This window comes from Schistocerca piceifrons, chromosome X, assembly GCF_021461385.2.
Source record: "Schistocerca piceifrons isolate TAMUIC-IGC-003096 chromosome X, iqSchPice1.1, whole genome shotgun sequence".
NCBI classification, from domain to species: domain Eukaryota; kingdom Metazoa; phylum Arthropoda; class Insecta; order Orthoptera; family Acrididae; genus Schistocerca; species Schistocerca piceifrons.
The window spans coordinates 10,734,373-10,749,179 of record NC_060149.1 but is presented as its reverse complement, the minus strand read 5'-3'; the positions used below and the strand labels follow the sequence as shown (position 1 = coordinate 10,749,179).

General features: G+C 41.9%; 1 protein-coding gene across 1 annotated transcript in view; it reads right to left on the bottom strand.

The window, feature by feature from the left end:
* The window catches only part of LOC124722144 (piggyBac transposable element-derived protein 4-like), a 44,625-nt gene extending 30,049 nt beyond the window's left edge, over nt 1–14,576 (bottom strand). Inside the window, exon 1 of the mRNA XM_047247349.1 lies at nt 14,436–14,576. Within this exon, the coding sequence (XP_047103305.1) occupies nt 14,436–14,576 (141 nt within the window). The remainder of the gene's footprint in view (nt 1–14,435) is intronic.
* Between the last annotated feature and the right edge of the window lie 231 nt (nt 14,577–14,807).

Here is a 14,807-nt window from a genome sequence, read left to right as displayed (position 1 = left end):
GCATTACATCCCCACTGGAAATGAAGCACCGGTGTATAAACGTCCATATCGTGTTCTAAAAAGTTTACAGCCTGTCATGGAAGAATTTATTAATCAACAGCTTAAGGATGGGATAACAGAAACCAGTAGTAGTCCCCGGTCCGCTCCTGTCATAATAGTGGGTAAAAAATCGCCTGATGGGGGCAAGGCATGTTGATTTTGTTGTGATTTTCGTTTCCTGAATCAAAAAACTGTATCAGATGCATATCCAATGCCTAATATCACTGAAACTGTGGATAATTTGGGTCAGTGTCGGTACTTCATGACCTCAGATCTTCGAAGCGGGTACCACCAGTTGGAGGTCGCCCCAGAAGACCGACCGAAGACAGCTTTTTCAACACCTACAAGTCATTTTGAGTATCGGCGAATGCCTTTTGGACTCAAAAATGCTCCGGTAACCTTCTAACGGTTACTAGATATCGTGTTACGAGGGCTGGAACCTAATCAGTGTATGGTATATTTGGACGACATAATTGTTTTCTCAAAGGTCGTGCAAGAACATGTGAGCCATTTGCGCGAAGTTTTCGATCGTCTGAAAGCAGCGCGGTTAACTCTTCATATGGAAAAATGCCATTTTTTGTTGCAAGAAGTCCGTTATTTAGGTCACATTATAGGACAGGAGGGTGCCCGGACAGATCCAAAACTTGTAGAGGTGGTAATGAATTTTCCGTCACCTACAAAAGTAAAAGAGTTGCAGTCTTATTTAGGTCTCGCCAATTTTTACAGGAGGTATATTCCAAAATTTGTGGAAATTGCAAGGCCCCTCATGCAGTTGTTGAAGAAGGGAGCAAAATTTCACTGGTCAGCAGAATGTGAAGAGGCTTTTCAAAAGTTAAAAAATTTGTTAACATCTAGTCCGGTTTTGGCTTTTCCATATTTTAGTAAACAGTTTATATTATCCTGTGACTCTAGCAATTTTGCTTTGGGTATTGTATTATCTCAGGAAATAGACGGGCAGGAACACCCGATAGCATATGCTTCCAGACAGCTAAACAATGCAGAAAAAAATTACTCATCAACCGAGAAGGAGTTATTGGCATTAATTTTCGGAATAACCTATTTCCGGTGTTATTTGTACGGACGACGTTTCAAGGTGATTACTGGCCATGCAGCACTTAAGTGGTTGTTAGGGCTTAAAGACCCAACGAGTAGATTAACTAAGTGGGCTTCGTGTCTTAGTGAATATGATTTTGAAGTGATTCATCGACCGGGTAAATCGCACAGAAATGCGGGTGGTCTGAGTCGTAAAGTATGTGCCATGGAATGCATAGGAATAAATGAGAACGAATGGGTGGAGGCACAAACTGCCAACACAGATTGTCAACGATTTACCTTGCAGCGACAGTTCGTCGTGGAAGACGGGGTATTGTACCATAAAACTAGGAACGGTCGACGCATAGTCGTACCAGAATAATTGGGAAGTGAAATTTTAAGGCAAGCACACGATTCAATGTTTTCTGGTCATTCGGGTCGCAGAGCAACAGAAAGGAGGGTAGCACAGAGTTACCGGTGGTCAACCCGTAGGCAAGATGTCGATCAGTACGTAAAGAATTGCATTCCGTGTGCTCAACGAGCGGAACTGAGTCATCAGAAAACTGTGTCACAACGACTACCGGAAGCGGATAGACCTCTCCAATTACTGGGCGCAGACGTCTCGGGACCATTTGTGCAAACACCAGCGGGTAATCGCTATGTTTTAACAATAATAGATCATTTTTCACGCTGTGTGTCTATGACAGCTATTCCGGACTGGTGAGCCAAAACAGTGGCTCACGCCATGGTACATCAATGGATATTGAAATTCGGAACACCTGAAACTATAATTACAGATCGAGGGTCAAACTTTAGGTCCGGTCACATGTTCGAATCCTGCCTCGGGCACGGATGTGTGTGATGTCCTTAGGTTAGTTAGGTTTAAGTAGTTCAAAGTTCTAGAGGACTGATGACCTCAGAAGTCAAGTCCCATAGTGCTCAGAGCCATTTGAACCTTTATGCAAGTTGTTGCATGTAAAGAAATTGAGAACGAGAGTGTTACACCTGCAGGCTAACGGTCAGACCGAGAGAGTTCATCGTACAATGGCTAAGATGTTAACTTATTATGTAGATTCGCAACACAACAATTGGGATACCCTATTGGTGTTTGTAACCGCGGCATATAACTCGAAAGTGCATGAAAGTACAAGATTGTCTTCGTACGAATTACTGTTTGGTCGGAAGATGCCATCTCCATTTGAATTGCTCGAGACCCCACCGGGAACCCATATTCCGGCCGTTAAGGATTTATCGACAAAGCTGAAAACAATCTGGCGGCAGGTGAAAAAAATGAACACTAAAGCGTTAGAGAGACAGGACAAAGTTCACAATATAAAGGCAGCTTTACCCAAATATCATTTCGGACAATGGGTGATGATGACTAATCTGTATGTGCCAAAAGGCAAAACGAAAAAATATGTATCCTGTTATCGAGGTCCTTTCCGGGTGATCGAGATGACATCACCGGTAAATGTAAAATTACAACTTCCAACTCACCCTACTATTGTGCACGTGAGCTGAATTAGGCCTTTTGAGGGGAATTTTGAGGAACTTCCTTCAATGTCTGCAGTAACTTCTAGTGGAGAGAAAGATGAATCTAAGAAAAAGAATAAGAAAGGAGTAGATAAACAGGAGAACCGAGTTAATTGTGGAAGTGATCAGACATGCCGTTATGCTCTTAGGCCACGCGTAAAAAGGAAGAGCTAATGTGAGTTGTTTTTCTTTTGTTCCTCAGGAGGCATGACGTTCTGGTAAGACCAGCAGTTCCAGCATCACGGGTTGCACTGAAGAGGGAAGGTGTGCACTATCTCTCAGCATAGTTATTCTGTTTTGCTGTTGCACTTAGCTGAAGCCTTGAAAGTATGCCCTATATCAAGTGGTGCTTTGTTCTCGCGATAAGCGGACGTAATTATGTCCGGACATCAATGGACATTAAGGGTGGACTGTAATATTTGGGCGGTTGAAGAGCGAATCTGTAAATTAGAGGATACATTTAATGAACTTCATTCTGTGGTGGCTAATCAGTCAAGGTTTAATGACACACAGGGGGAATATCAGCTACTACGATCAGCTTTTGCACACTTACAAGCTCAGTTGCGGCTAACTGCAGGGTTAATCCTGCACGTCCGTAGGAAAACAGTATGGTTAGACGCAGGTGGTCGTATCCTAAAAAGTGTTTTTGAGACCGCTGACATGGAAGATTAAAAGTATTAATGAAATGCTACGGCAGGTACAGGATAATGCGAATAGCAACCAGAGAATGCTAGATCTTCACACAACCCAATTAGAGAGTTTGGAGAAAGATGTAGTGAATAATACGCGCCAATTGCGAGCTTTGGCCGCGACCTTGATGTCCCACATTAAGGCCACAGCTGACACAACCAATCACGACTGGGGTATAATCAAGTACCGGTTGGATAACATCGATTCACAGCTGATAATCACTAAGCTGCTCCGTTTTCTTGCTGATAGTATTACGGAAGCATGCATAGAAGCCACGGAACTACAGGAGGCTTTGTTGCACGCAATGCGTGGGCACCTAACCCCGGTACTGTTACCTTCGGAACAACTTCGGGAAGGATTACGGAAAGTTCAATCAGAATTGCCCGCATCCCTGGAGCTACTGACGACATTAACAGACGAACACTTATCTCTACAAAATAGCCACTGTTACCAGTATGCAGATGGGTACCCTGCTGAGAATTCATATCATAATACCATTAACATGTAAGGATTGTAAATTTGAATGTTACACCTTGCATACGTATCCAGTGAAGTGGGAAATTTTGCAGAAATTCGTACAATTAACCATACGGGAAACACTGTAACAGACAAGCTCGTGCATTCCTCACTGCACAAGACTTGCTGCGTTGTCAAACAGGTCCAGTTACCATCTGCCCCGCGAAATTGTTACACACTGTTCCCAAATCTTGTGAGTATTCTCCATCCCACTCTCAAGAACCAGTCACGGAGTGCTCTAAGGAAATTATAGTAGGCACAGTGCAGTTCTTTCAGTAAGTGGGTCCACATTGGGTATTTTCAGTAATGGAAAACACAGTCGTTATTTGCGTTTGTTACGAGCAGGGTAAGCAAAGGAGTACGCAAAGAATAGAATTGCAGGGGCAGGGACTGTTAATTAATGGCACACAGTGTGACATTTCAGTGCCAACTTTCCGTTCACCAGCCGTGATTACTGGAGCTACAATCATGAACATAACACGCACATTGATGTATGTACCAGACTGGTGCAATTCGTCACAACAGAAAATCTCACTCTTTTGAATAACACATTAGAACAGACTTTGCTCGCCTCTTTGGACCAGATGCTAGCAGCTCAGGATGGAAGTATAACTATGGAACATCTTTTTCAACGAGTGCATGAGTAGCGTAATGAGCATAAGCAATGCTTACTAGTTATTGGATCATCAACCACCGCCGCCTGTATTTTTATCTTTGTCATAGGATTAGTGTACTATCGGCTCAAGAGGAAGGTAGCCCAAATTCCGCCCCTTCCAACCTTTAACCTAAGGGTCCAGACAAAATCACTGAACAGTAGTGAAGCACTGCAGCAGAACCGTAGTTGTTTTGACTTTTTGGTTGAATTCTGGGACAAATTCTTTCCGTACGAGGGAGGAATTGTAGAGAACAAGGGGTTATTTTTAGGAAATACGGTGTGAAATTGTGATTTAGTGTGCTTCAGTGTGCGATGTGCCAGCCTAACTGCAAACAGCGGACAAAGGCTGGCCAGCGCGTTATGCAGGTGACACAGTTTTGCAACAAGCGTCGGTATGTGTGCGGCAGCCATCAGAACGCAGCATTAGCAGAATTACACAGGCGTGGGCTGCGTGTGGTGTGGTTGCATTAGCCAACTCATCGAGAACCTTCTAATAAATACGCCGACACGTAACTGGTGGAGTCAGCAGCGGTCTGCTCTATTTAAGGGCATCAGAGGTGGGCGTCGGCATTCGGTTCGACCGATTGGGCGATCGGTCGCTGTCACATCGTCGTCATCAGTGACACTGTCCACCAGGACCGGCCAGCGGGGGGCGTTGCCTGCTGCTGCACCGGCGACTCCCGGTGTCGTCACAGGCCGCAGCGTCTGCAGGAGGCGCGCTGGGCCAGGCCTCGTGCCGCTAACCTCCTACCGCCTGTACAGCCGCTGACCGAGCGTGGCGTCACATTCCCCGGGCTGCGTGCATCAGCACGTCTCCACCACAACACGAGCAGTGGGGCTGAGCTACTGGAAAATGTATTGGAAGAACCGACAATAAAGAGGAAGATTGCTAAAACAGCCACCTTCTTCTACCCAGCCACGCCCTACAACCCCGACCATGTCACCCGCCCCGGTCATCCTATTACATGTGATACGATGTTATGAGAACCGTGATTGACATCTTACAAGTTTTAAGGTAGTCCATCAGCTGTTCATAATCAATTTGCTTCAAATGCTTTACATACTGTGAGCAATATGTTGGTTACCCTCTGGTCGCCTAGTGATTTTGGGTTATCTTCCTTGTATATTGTCAAACATAAGCTTTGTTTCCACCCAGTAGGATAACTAGTGCTAATGACAGATGAATTGAAAATGTTTTTAGAATCTGATGTAGCTATATCAGCAATGTTTTAATCATATTCAAAAGTAATTCTCATGATTTCCTTATTCGGTCAACAGACAGAGATGCTTTTGTGTACAACATATGAATAACCCACTACGTATTTAATTTGGGGAGGAAATATGTGTGTCTTCAAGGAATACAATTTGAAGAGAGGCTATCAACTTCTGCATATGACATGCATTTGCCCCTTGATCACAAGACTAGGTTTTAATCATTAAAGGCAAACCCTACATCAACACAAAATATCTTCTCAAAGTAAACAAAAGACTATGTTTCCACTCTGCAACATATTTACTATGTTTCTGAGATAACATGAAGAGGCTGTAGATCACACAATGAGGTAGAAATGGGAAAACCTGTGCTGAGAGATTATATGCAGGCATGACATAACCCGGAAAGTTATTAGAATCTGAAACTGTTTCTCAGTGGTGAAATGCAGAGCAGAAGGCTTTGGTGATGAAATAATATATAAAAAGTGCTAGTAAATTTATCTTCATTTATCTCTTTATGAATGAAAATACAAACATCTCTGACTCTGCAAAATTTACTGTTGTTATTAGAGGTAGCAACAACATATTTGTGCTACACAAAGAGTTGACAACGCTTCAGAGACTAAAGGGTACCATCTAGTTAAGGCACATACTTAAAAAAGTGTGCAAAGTCTAAAAGAAATGAAATTGAGTTGAAAAAAAGAAAAGAAAAAGTGACCACTGATGGAGTTATTTATAGAAGTAAGAAGTAAAGTTACTAAAATGAAACAAGAAATTTCAAATTGTTGTTCTGACCCTCCAATTTCCTTTCGTTGTATTATGCATCAATGATCACTTCACAGTAAAATTTAAAATGGAGATCATTTGATGAGTTTGGTAGTCAAGAGCTGAATTTTATAAGCAGTCAAGATTTAATCACTGATAGTGCCTTCTGTACCCTTGGGAACAGCCACTGACCACATAGTGAGATGGCTCTACCAGCCCATCCGTACAAAAGAGGGACGCTATATCCTCAGCTGTCACTATGGCCCAGCTACCAGTTGTGTACCATGGACTGCTACCCTTCCAATACGCCAGCAACACAACTGCAGAAGACCACATCTCCAGCAGCCACCACGGTACCTGCTGGCACTACGATCACCACACGCGGACCTGCTGTCATCAGTACTGCCTTGCTTCTGTGACTCAAGTACCACCACCATTCTTTCCTGGTATCCTGCTGGATGGCTGTATAGGACATTGCCGCTCTGTACCAGTCAATATCAGGAAATCACAGTTCGTGGATCTCTGGGCCTAATGTCAACCACACGAAACATCCCTCAATCAGGATTCCATTTGCTGAGTTCACAATACACTTCAGGCTTTACGGTGGCCACACCCATGGCCTACCAATCTGAGATCAGTGCTTTGCGTGCTGCATCCAAAGTGCCAAGTCATCGTGAGTTAGTAAATCACAGACTTTGTCCACATATGAACACTTTGTGGCTATATCAGTGATACCCTCTTAGGTCTAACCGTGGCAACTGGTTTGAGTATGGCTAGCGTAAATAATAAAACTCTTACCTAAGAAACTGTTACTGTATTTGTTCAGAAGATTAATAAAGAACAGAGGATGACAGACTAAAGGCCGAAAAACAAATTGTCTTTTTCCAAAGCCGTTTCACAGAGGAAGACTTTACTGTAGTTCCTTCTCTAGATTGTTGCATAGATGACAAAATGGTATATACCAAAATAGATGACAGGGGGATAGAAAAACAACTAAAATCACTCAAAAGAGGAAAGGCTGCTGGACCTGATGGGATACCAGTTCGATTTAACGGAGAGTACACGAAGGAACTTGCCTGAGGGCACAGGTCATCCCCGTTTTCAAGAAGGGACATCGAACAGATGTGCAGAACTATAGACCTATATCTCTAATGTCGATCAGTTGTAGAATTTTGGAGCATGTATTATGTTGAAGTATAATGACTTTTCTGGAGACTAGAAATCTACTCTGCAGGAATCAGCGTGGGTTTCAAAAAAGCCGATCTTGTGAAACCCAGCTCACGCTATTCGTACACGAGACCCAGACTGCCATAGACACGGGTTCCCAGGTAGATGCCATGTTTCTTGACTTCTGCAAGGCGTTTGATACAGTTCCCCACAGTCGTTTAATGAACAAGGTAAGAGCACATGGACTATCAGACCAATTGTGTGATAGGATTGAAGAGTTTCTAGATAACAGAATGCAGCATGTCATTCTCAATGGAGAGACGTCTTCCAAAGTAAGAGTGATTTCAGGTGTGGCACAGGGGAGTGTCGTAGGACCATTGCTATTCACAATATACATAAATAACCTTGTGAATAACATCGGAATTTCACTGAGGCTTTTTGCGGATGATGCTGTCGTATATTGAGAGGTTGTAACGATGGAAAATTGTACTGAAATGCAGGAGGATCTGTAACAAATTGACGCATGGTGCAGGGAATGGCATTTGAATCTCAATGTAGACAAGTGTAATGTGCTGCGAATACACAGAAAGAAAGATCCTTTATCATTTAGCTACAATATAGCAGGTCAGCAACTGGAAGCAGTTAATTTCATAAATTATCTGGGAGTAGGCATTAGGAGTGATTTAAAATGGAATGACAACATAAAATTAATTATCAGTAAAGCAGACGCCAGACTGAGATTCCTTGGAAGAATTCTAAGGAAATGCAATCCAAAAACAAAGGAAGTAGGTTACAGTACACCTTTTCGCCCACTGCCTGAATACTGCTCACTGGTGTGGGATCCGTACCAGATAGGGTTGATAGAAGAGATAGTGAAGATCGAATGGAGAGCAGCGCACTTCGTTACTGGATCATTTAGTAACTGTGAAAGTGTTACGGAGATGACAGATAAACTCCAGTGGAAGACTCTGCAAGAGAGATGCTCAGTAGCTCAGTACGGGCTTTTGTTGAAGTTTTGGGAACATACCTCCACCGAGGAGTCAAGCAGTATATTGCTCCCTCCTACGTATATCTTGTGAAGAGACCACAAGGATAAAATCAGAGAGATTAGAGCCCACACAGAGGCATACCGACAATCTTTCTTTCCACGAACAATAAGAGACTGGAATAGAAGGGAGAACTGATAGAGGTACTCAAAGTACCCTCCGCCACACACCATCAGGTGGCTTGCGGAGTATGGATGTAGATGAAGATGTAGAAAGTCCCTTTGTTCTATGGCTACTTGGGCATGTCCACTTGTCAGCAGTGTGCATAAACCACACAAGCCACTTCGGTTGGCAACTACAGAAAAATTTTGCAGTGATGTTCTCATTCTATCCATAGGCTACAAGGATTCATGACTGAGGGATTCCATTTTTGTTGACTTTGTGCTCAACCACAATACTTTATATTATTTTATTTATTTTTGTGGTCCTTAGGTCCTTGATGCAAGTGTATCGCTAGGATGAAGAACATGTAATAATCATATGTAAATGATCATGAGGCTTACAAACCAAATCACATACAAACAGATACATGAGGTTCAAGTGTTTAACCAACAATAACACAGATTATAGTAGTAATAATGATTACACAAACAAATTATAAGTCATACATTCTAATACATATAAAAAACATTCTGTCATCAGCTGATATGCCAGTGCTACATAGTCAGTTCTTATAGGAATGCTTAAAATTGAACATTTTGTACTAATTGTTACACACTGTCAAAAAATTCCTGTAAAGAACAGAAAGAACTATTCAAAAGATAAAGTTTCAGCTGTTTTTTTTGAATTTAGTCATATCCCCAATGACTGTTTTAACATGAAATGGACGTTTATTGTGTACTTTTATACTTGAATAATGTACTCCTTTCTGTACCATGCTGAGACTTTTTACACCTTTGTGAAGATCATGTTTACTTCTTGTATCATGATCATGATATTCACTGTTTCTTTTGTAAAGTGTATGATTATTGTTCACATACCATATTTCTGCAGGAGTATCTGAGGTGCACTCTGTTTGCTCATGACTTGTTACCCCAAAATATGATGCCATATGTCATAACTGAATGGAAATATCCTGGGTATGCAGCTTAATTGTTTTACAAACCGATGAATTGGAGTGATTGGTAAATGCTGCTGAATTCAGTCTTTCACATAGCTCATTGATGTGAACTGACCAGTTTAGAGAGTTGTTCATGTGTAATCACAGGAATTTGGAAGAATCAACTATCAAAATTTCTGTCACCACATTTTATTTCAACATTTTCCTGTATTTTATTTGCTATTTGAAACTGAATGAATTGAGTCTTGTTCACATTGAGCAACGGACCATTTGAAGTGATCCAAGCTAGAGCTTCTTTGAATACAGTGGTCGCAGTGTTTTCTAGATTGCACGATGGTTGTGTCATCAGCAAACAGGGTGAAGTGTGCTTTTTGTGTCATACAGGATGGCAGATCATTGATAAAGATGAGGAAAAGTAAGGAACCAAGCACTGAGCCTGGTGGCACTACATTTTACTGTATGCTAGTCAGAGCAGGCAGGTGCCATTGCAGAATTGATCAATACTACCTTCTGCCTTCTGTCATCTAGATATGACTAGAGCCACATCCTTACCTCACCATTTAATCCATACTGCTCAGCCTTAGTACATGAACTGCCTTCTGTCATCTACATATGACTAGAGCCACATCCTTACTTTACCATTTAATCCATACTGCTCAGCCTTCATACATGAAGTTGTGTGATCTACATAGTCAGCTTTAGACAGATCACAGAAGATTCCAACAGGTAACATTTTATTGTTTATGGATTCAAGGAGTTGTTTGACAAATGAGAAAACGGTGTGTTCAGTTGAAATACCCTTTTGGAATCCAAACTGATTTTCATGAAGGATTTTATTTTTATTACGATGAGCCATGATTCTGTTGAACGTTAGTGTCTCTTAAGATTTTAGAGAGATTTGTTAATGATGAAACTGACGGGTAATTGGAAACATCAGCTTTATCACTATTTTTGAACAGTGGTTTCACAGTTGCATATTTGGGTCTATTAGGGATGGTACCTTGATTTATGGGCTCATTCAATGTGTGACAGAGAACTTCACGAATAAATTTGCAGCAGTGCTTCAGTACGTTGATAGATATTTTATCCACATTAATGGAGTTTTTATTTTTCATTGCCTAATTACCTTCTCAAACTCTTCAGTTGTAATATTGGGTACATGCATCTGACTAATTTTGTTCTGCACTGCTTTTTGTAGAATACTCATGGTTTCAACTCTAGACTCTTTACAATGAGTTTCATCTGCTACTGTCAAAAAATGGTTGTTCAAGATCTTGACAACTATATCACCCTCATCTACCATGCTTCCATTATGACACACTTTGATACTGTCTGTACCTTCTGTAATTTTTCCTGTCTCCCTTTTGATCACATTCCAAATAGTTTTTATCTTTTTATTTGAACTGTTAATTTCAGAATTAATAAACATGCTCTTTGATTTTTTAATGACACTCTTTAAGCTGCTACAGTATAATTTGTAGTGCTTCCTATCCTGAGGTTTTTTATAATTTCTGAGTGAAACATAAAGCATTCTCTTTGTTTTACAGGATGTTTTGATTCTCTTAGTGAGTCAAAGTCTCCTGTACTCACTCAGATTGGTACTTTTTTAAAAATTCTTTTGGGAAATACAGCTTCAAAAATGGTAATGAATTCATTCAGTAATTTGTTAAATTTGTTATTGACATCCTTAGCTTGATATGTAAAACTACTCTTTTTGGCTGGGCTTACATCATGCACTTTTAAAAACTGCCCATCATGATCAGCATGGCCATTTAAGATTTATGTTATATAAATATTATCAATTCTGTTATTGTCTACAAAAATACTGTCAATCAGACTTGTGCAGTTCTTAGTCACTCTTGTGGGAAAGTCAAGAACTGCCCTCAGATTAAAAGAGCTCGTTACATTGTCAATATATGTTCTATAATTATTACAGGTAAGAAAATTTCTATTAAAATCACCAAGCATGATTATTCTTTGCGTTTTTGAGAACAGGCGAATTAAAAGTAATTCTATTTGTTGAGAAAGATATGAAGCTTTCATGAGGGTGCTCTGTAAACAGTAATCACATAAACAGGCAAAGTATTAATGTGGAGTTCAATGCAACAAGCCTAAAAATGTTGATCAACACAATAATTTTTTTACATCTACAGACCTGTACACTATATTATTTTTAACATACATTATTACTCCACCACTATCCATTGTATTTCTTGTATAATGAGCTGCTAGGTTGTAATTATATAGTTGCACCATTTCAATTTTTTCTGTCAAATGATGTTCTGTTAAACATAACATATGAGCATTGTTTATTGCATCATTGACATTAATGCCCACCTGGTCAATTTTCTTTCTTAGACCTATTATATTCTAATGAAAAATACGAAGTTTGTCATTTCCTAAACTCTTTGTTCTGATGTCACTGTTTTGTTGTAAATTGGAATTAGTGATTACAGGCAATGTAACTACAGATTTTTGACTTAAGTTAGTCCTGGAACTGAGGCTGGGTACCAAAACTCTTGTAGACTTGTGCATTTCCTGGTTCTTGGGATTCTTCTGCTTGCCTCATCAGGTGGAGTAGGGTCTTGTCCTTCTGTAGATTGTGGAGGGACTCAGACTGATGAAGTGTCTTGAGTCGCTGATGGAAAGTCAACAGTAAATGTAATTTCATGTAATTTCCACCACTGCTGCTGGTGAATGCAGGGGGACAGAAGTTGCAGGTTTGACTGCTGCATTTTGAGATTCCACTGTTGCAGCACCTGATGTTTGAGGTAGTGTTGCTGTTGAGTAATCTGTTGTTTGCAAAGATATGGTTGGATCTTCAATACTTGTCACTGCTGCCAGGGGAACTGAGATATTGTTTATTTTATTTGTTGATAGAACAGCTTTCACTATTCCAGCATGCATGGCATCTTTACCCCTGCTATTTCAGTGCTGACCATGTTTTGTAAAGTGCTTTCTCTTAGAGCTGTCAACTGGTATGAAAGTTGCATTGGGAAATGATTTACAAATTTTTTGTTGTTTCCTATTAGTATTCATGATTCCAATAGTAACACACAATTTTTCTATTAAATAATGTCCCCATGGAACAGTAACCACGAAAAAGGTAATTTGTGGGTTATTTTGAAGTTTGTATCATCTCCCTCCACTCACCACATTCATGTGCTCTCCACATGGCGTTTTCAGTTGGTTCTCACCACATAATCGGATTGCAAACTGTTATTGTTGGTATTTATGGGAGCTTGAGACCTTCATTGGGATTGTATGCGTGCTACCCATTCTAGGGAACTGTGGATGATAGTTGTTGTTTCACTAATTGCCTCCTGGGTTGTCAGTAGTCATAGCATGTCTCTTGCATTCACTAGTCCTCACAGCTAATGCAGCACCAAAAGTCACTAATTCAGCTTTTACAGTTACGAGTTCAGTAGACCCAGCAGTTGTTCCAAGATGTTACTCAGGTGCTTCAACTACAATTTACAGCAGCAGCATCCCAAAAAGCAATGTCCATATCAGCACCCACATTCAGAGGATCTGATGGCCAGTGGGGCACCTGGGCTGAGTACAGTGCAGAAATGGAGGCACACTAAGCTCCAGCACTACTGACTCTAGCACCCCACTCCCCCCCCCCCCCCCCCCCCCCCCCCTTAACTCAGGTGCAATTCGCCCCAGCACCACCAGCTCCAGAACCACCGGCTCAAATGCTGCCAGCATCTCCTTCACCAGTCCTCATGCCACAGGACCATACAAAGCCCATCTCCAGTCCACTCTTCCTTGCTTGCTTTGCTACTGACATCCATTCATTCCATGAATTCACCCTCTCCTTCCAATGGCGGCATCGCCCCACTCTCTTCTGACTCCACAGACCACAACTTGTTCCCTGCTGACTGGTTGCCTTCAGTTACACCTTCCTCTCTCCCTGTTTCTGGTGCTCAGCCCAATTCCTCGGCACCCTGTTTCCTCTCCTAGGCCTCTTCATTTTCAAGTGTGGATCACGCTCTTGCTTTCTTCTCTGACACATGGCTTCACAGCATGCACCATACCTTCTGCAGGTTCCTACCCTGTGCTACCCCATACTGGTTGCTACCCCTAGACATCACTGGTTCTGGATGTCTCCTGCAACTTCCAGGGCCTTCCACTCAACACAGAGTGCCTGCCTTTTCACATGTCAACATCCCGCTTGGGACTCCTGCCAGATTCCCCCAGAACTCCTGTTCTTCAGCCTTCGAAATTTTGCTGCAAAGACGGGCTACACCATCTCACACCACCTTCATTTGCCCTTCCTCAACAGTGATCCCGCATATCTCTTCTTTCCAGGTTGAGCCCTCCACATCCTCAGATGAGTGGACCTCCCTTTCTTTATGACCACCTCCACATCACTGACCTTTGGCCTCAATTTCAAGTCCACATCTCCATTGAACCTGTCACCCTTTTGTGGATCTGCTGTCCTGCTCCAGGATGCCCCCTCTCTATGGGAAGTGCCTCTGCTCCATGATGGTCCCTCCATCTCCCCATTGAGGAAGAAAGGGTGCAGTATTCTTAGCTGTCAGTTATGTCACAGCCATTGACCACAGTCAAAATAATAATGCTGTATCTTTGACTGTCACCTATGTTACAGCTACTGACCACATAGTGAGATGGCCCTGCCATGTCTTTGGGAAAGAGATATGCTCTACCCTTGGTTGTTGCCTACAATAGAGCCACGAGCCATTTAGTGGTTTACCATGGGTTGCCAACCATCCAGTATGCCAGCAACACAACTGGGGAAGATCACACCTCCAGCAGAATCACGGCACCTGGCAGTGCTACACTTGCCGTATGTAGTGCGGCTGTTGTCTTCCTTTTGTGAGTCATGTGTCACCATTGTGTTTTCCCACTGTGCTTTCACCAGATGGCTTTATAGGACACTGTCTGTCCACTCTTCAGGCAGTTGGCATTGGCAGTTCACACTTCACACTTCTATCGGCTTCACATAGACCATGCTAAGTGGTCCTTTAATCAGAGTGCCATTTGCCAAGTGTGCAGTACACTCCAGGCTTTACATCAGCCAAATCCTAGCCTCACCAACTGGAGATCTCTGCCTCACATACTACAT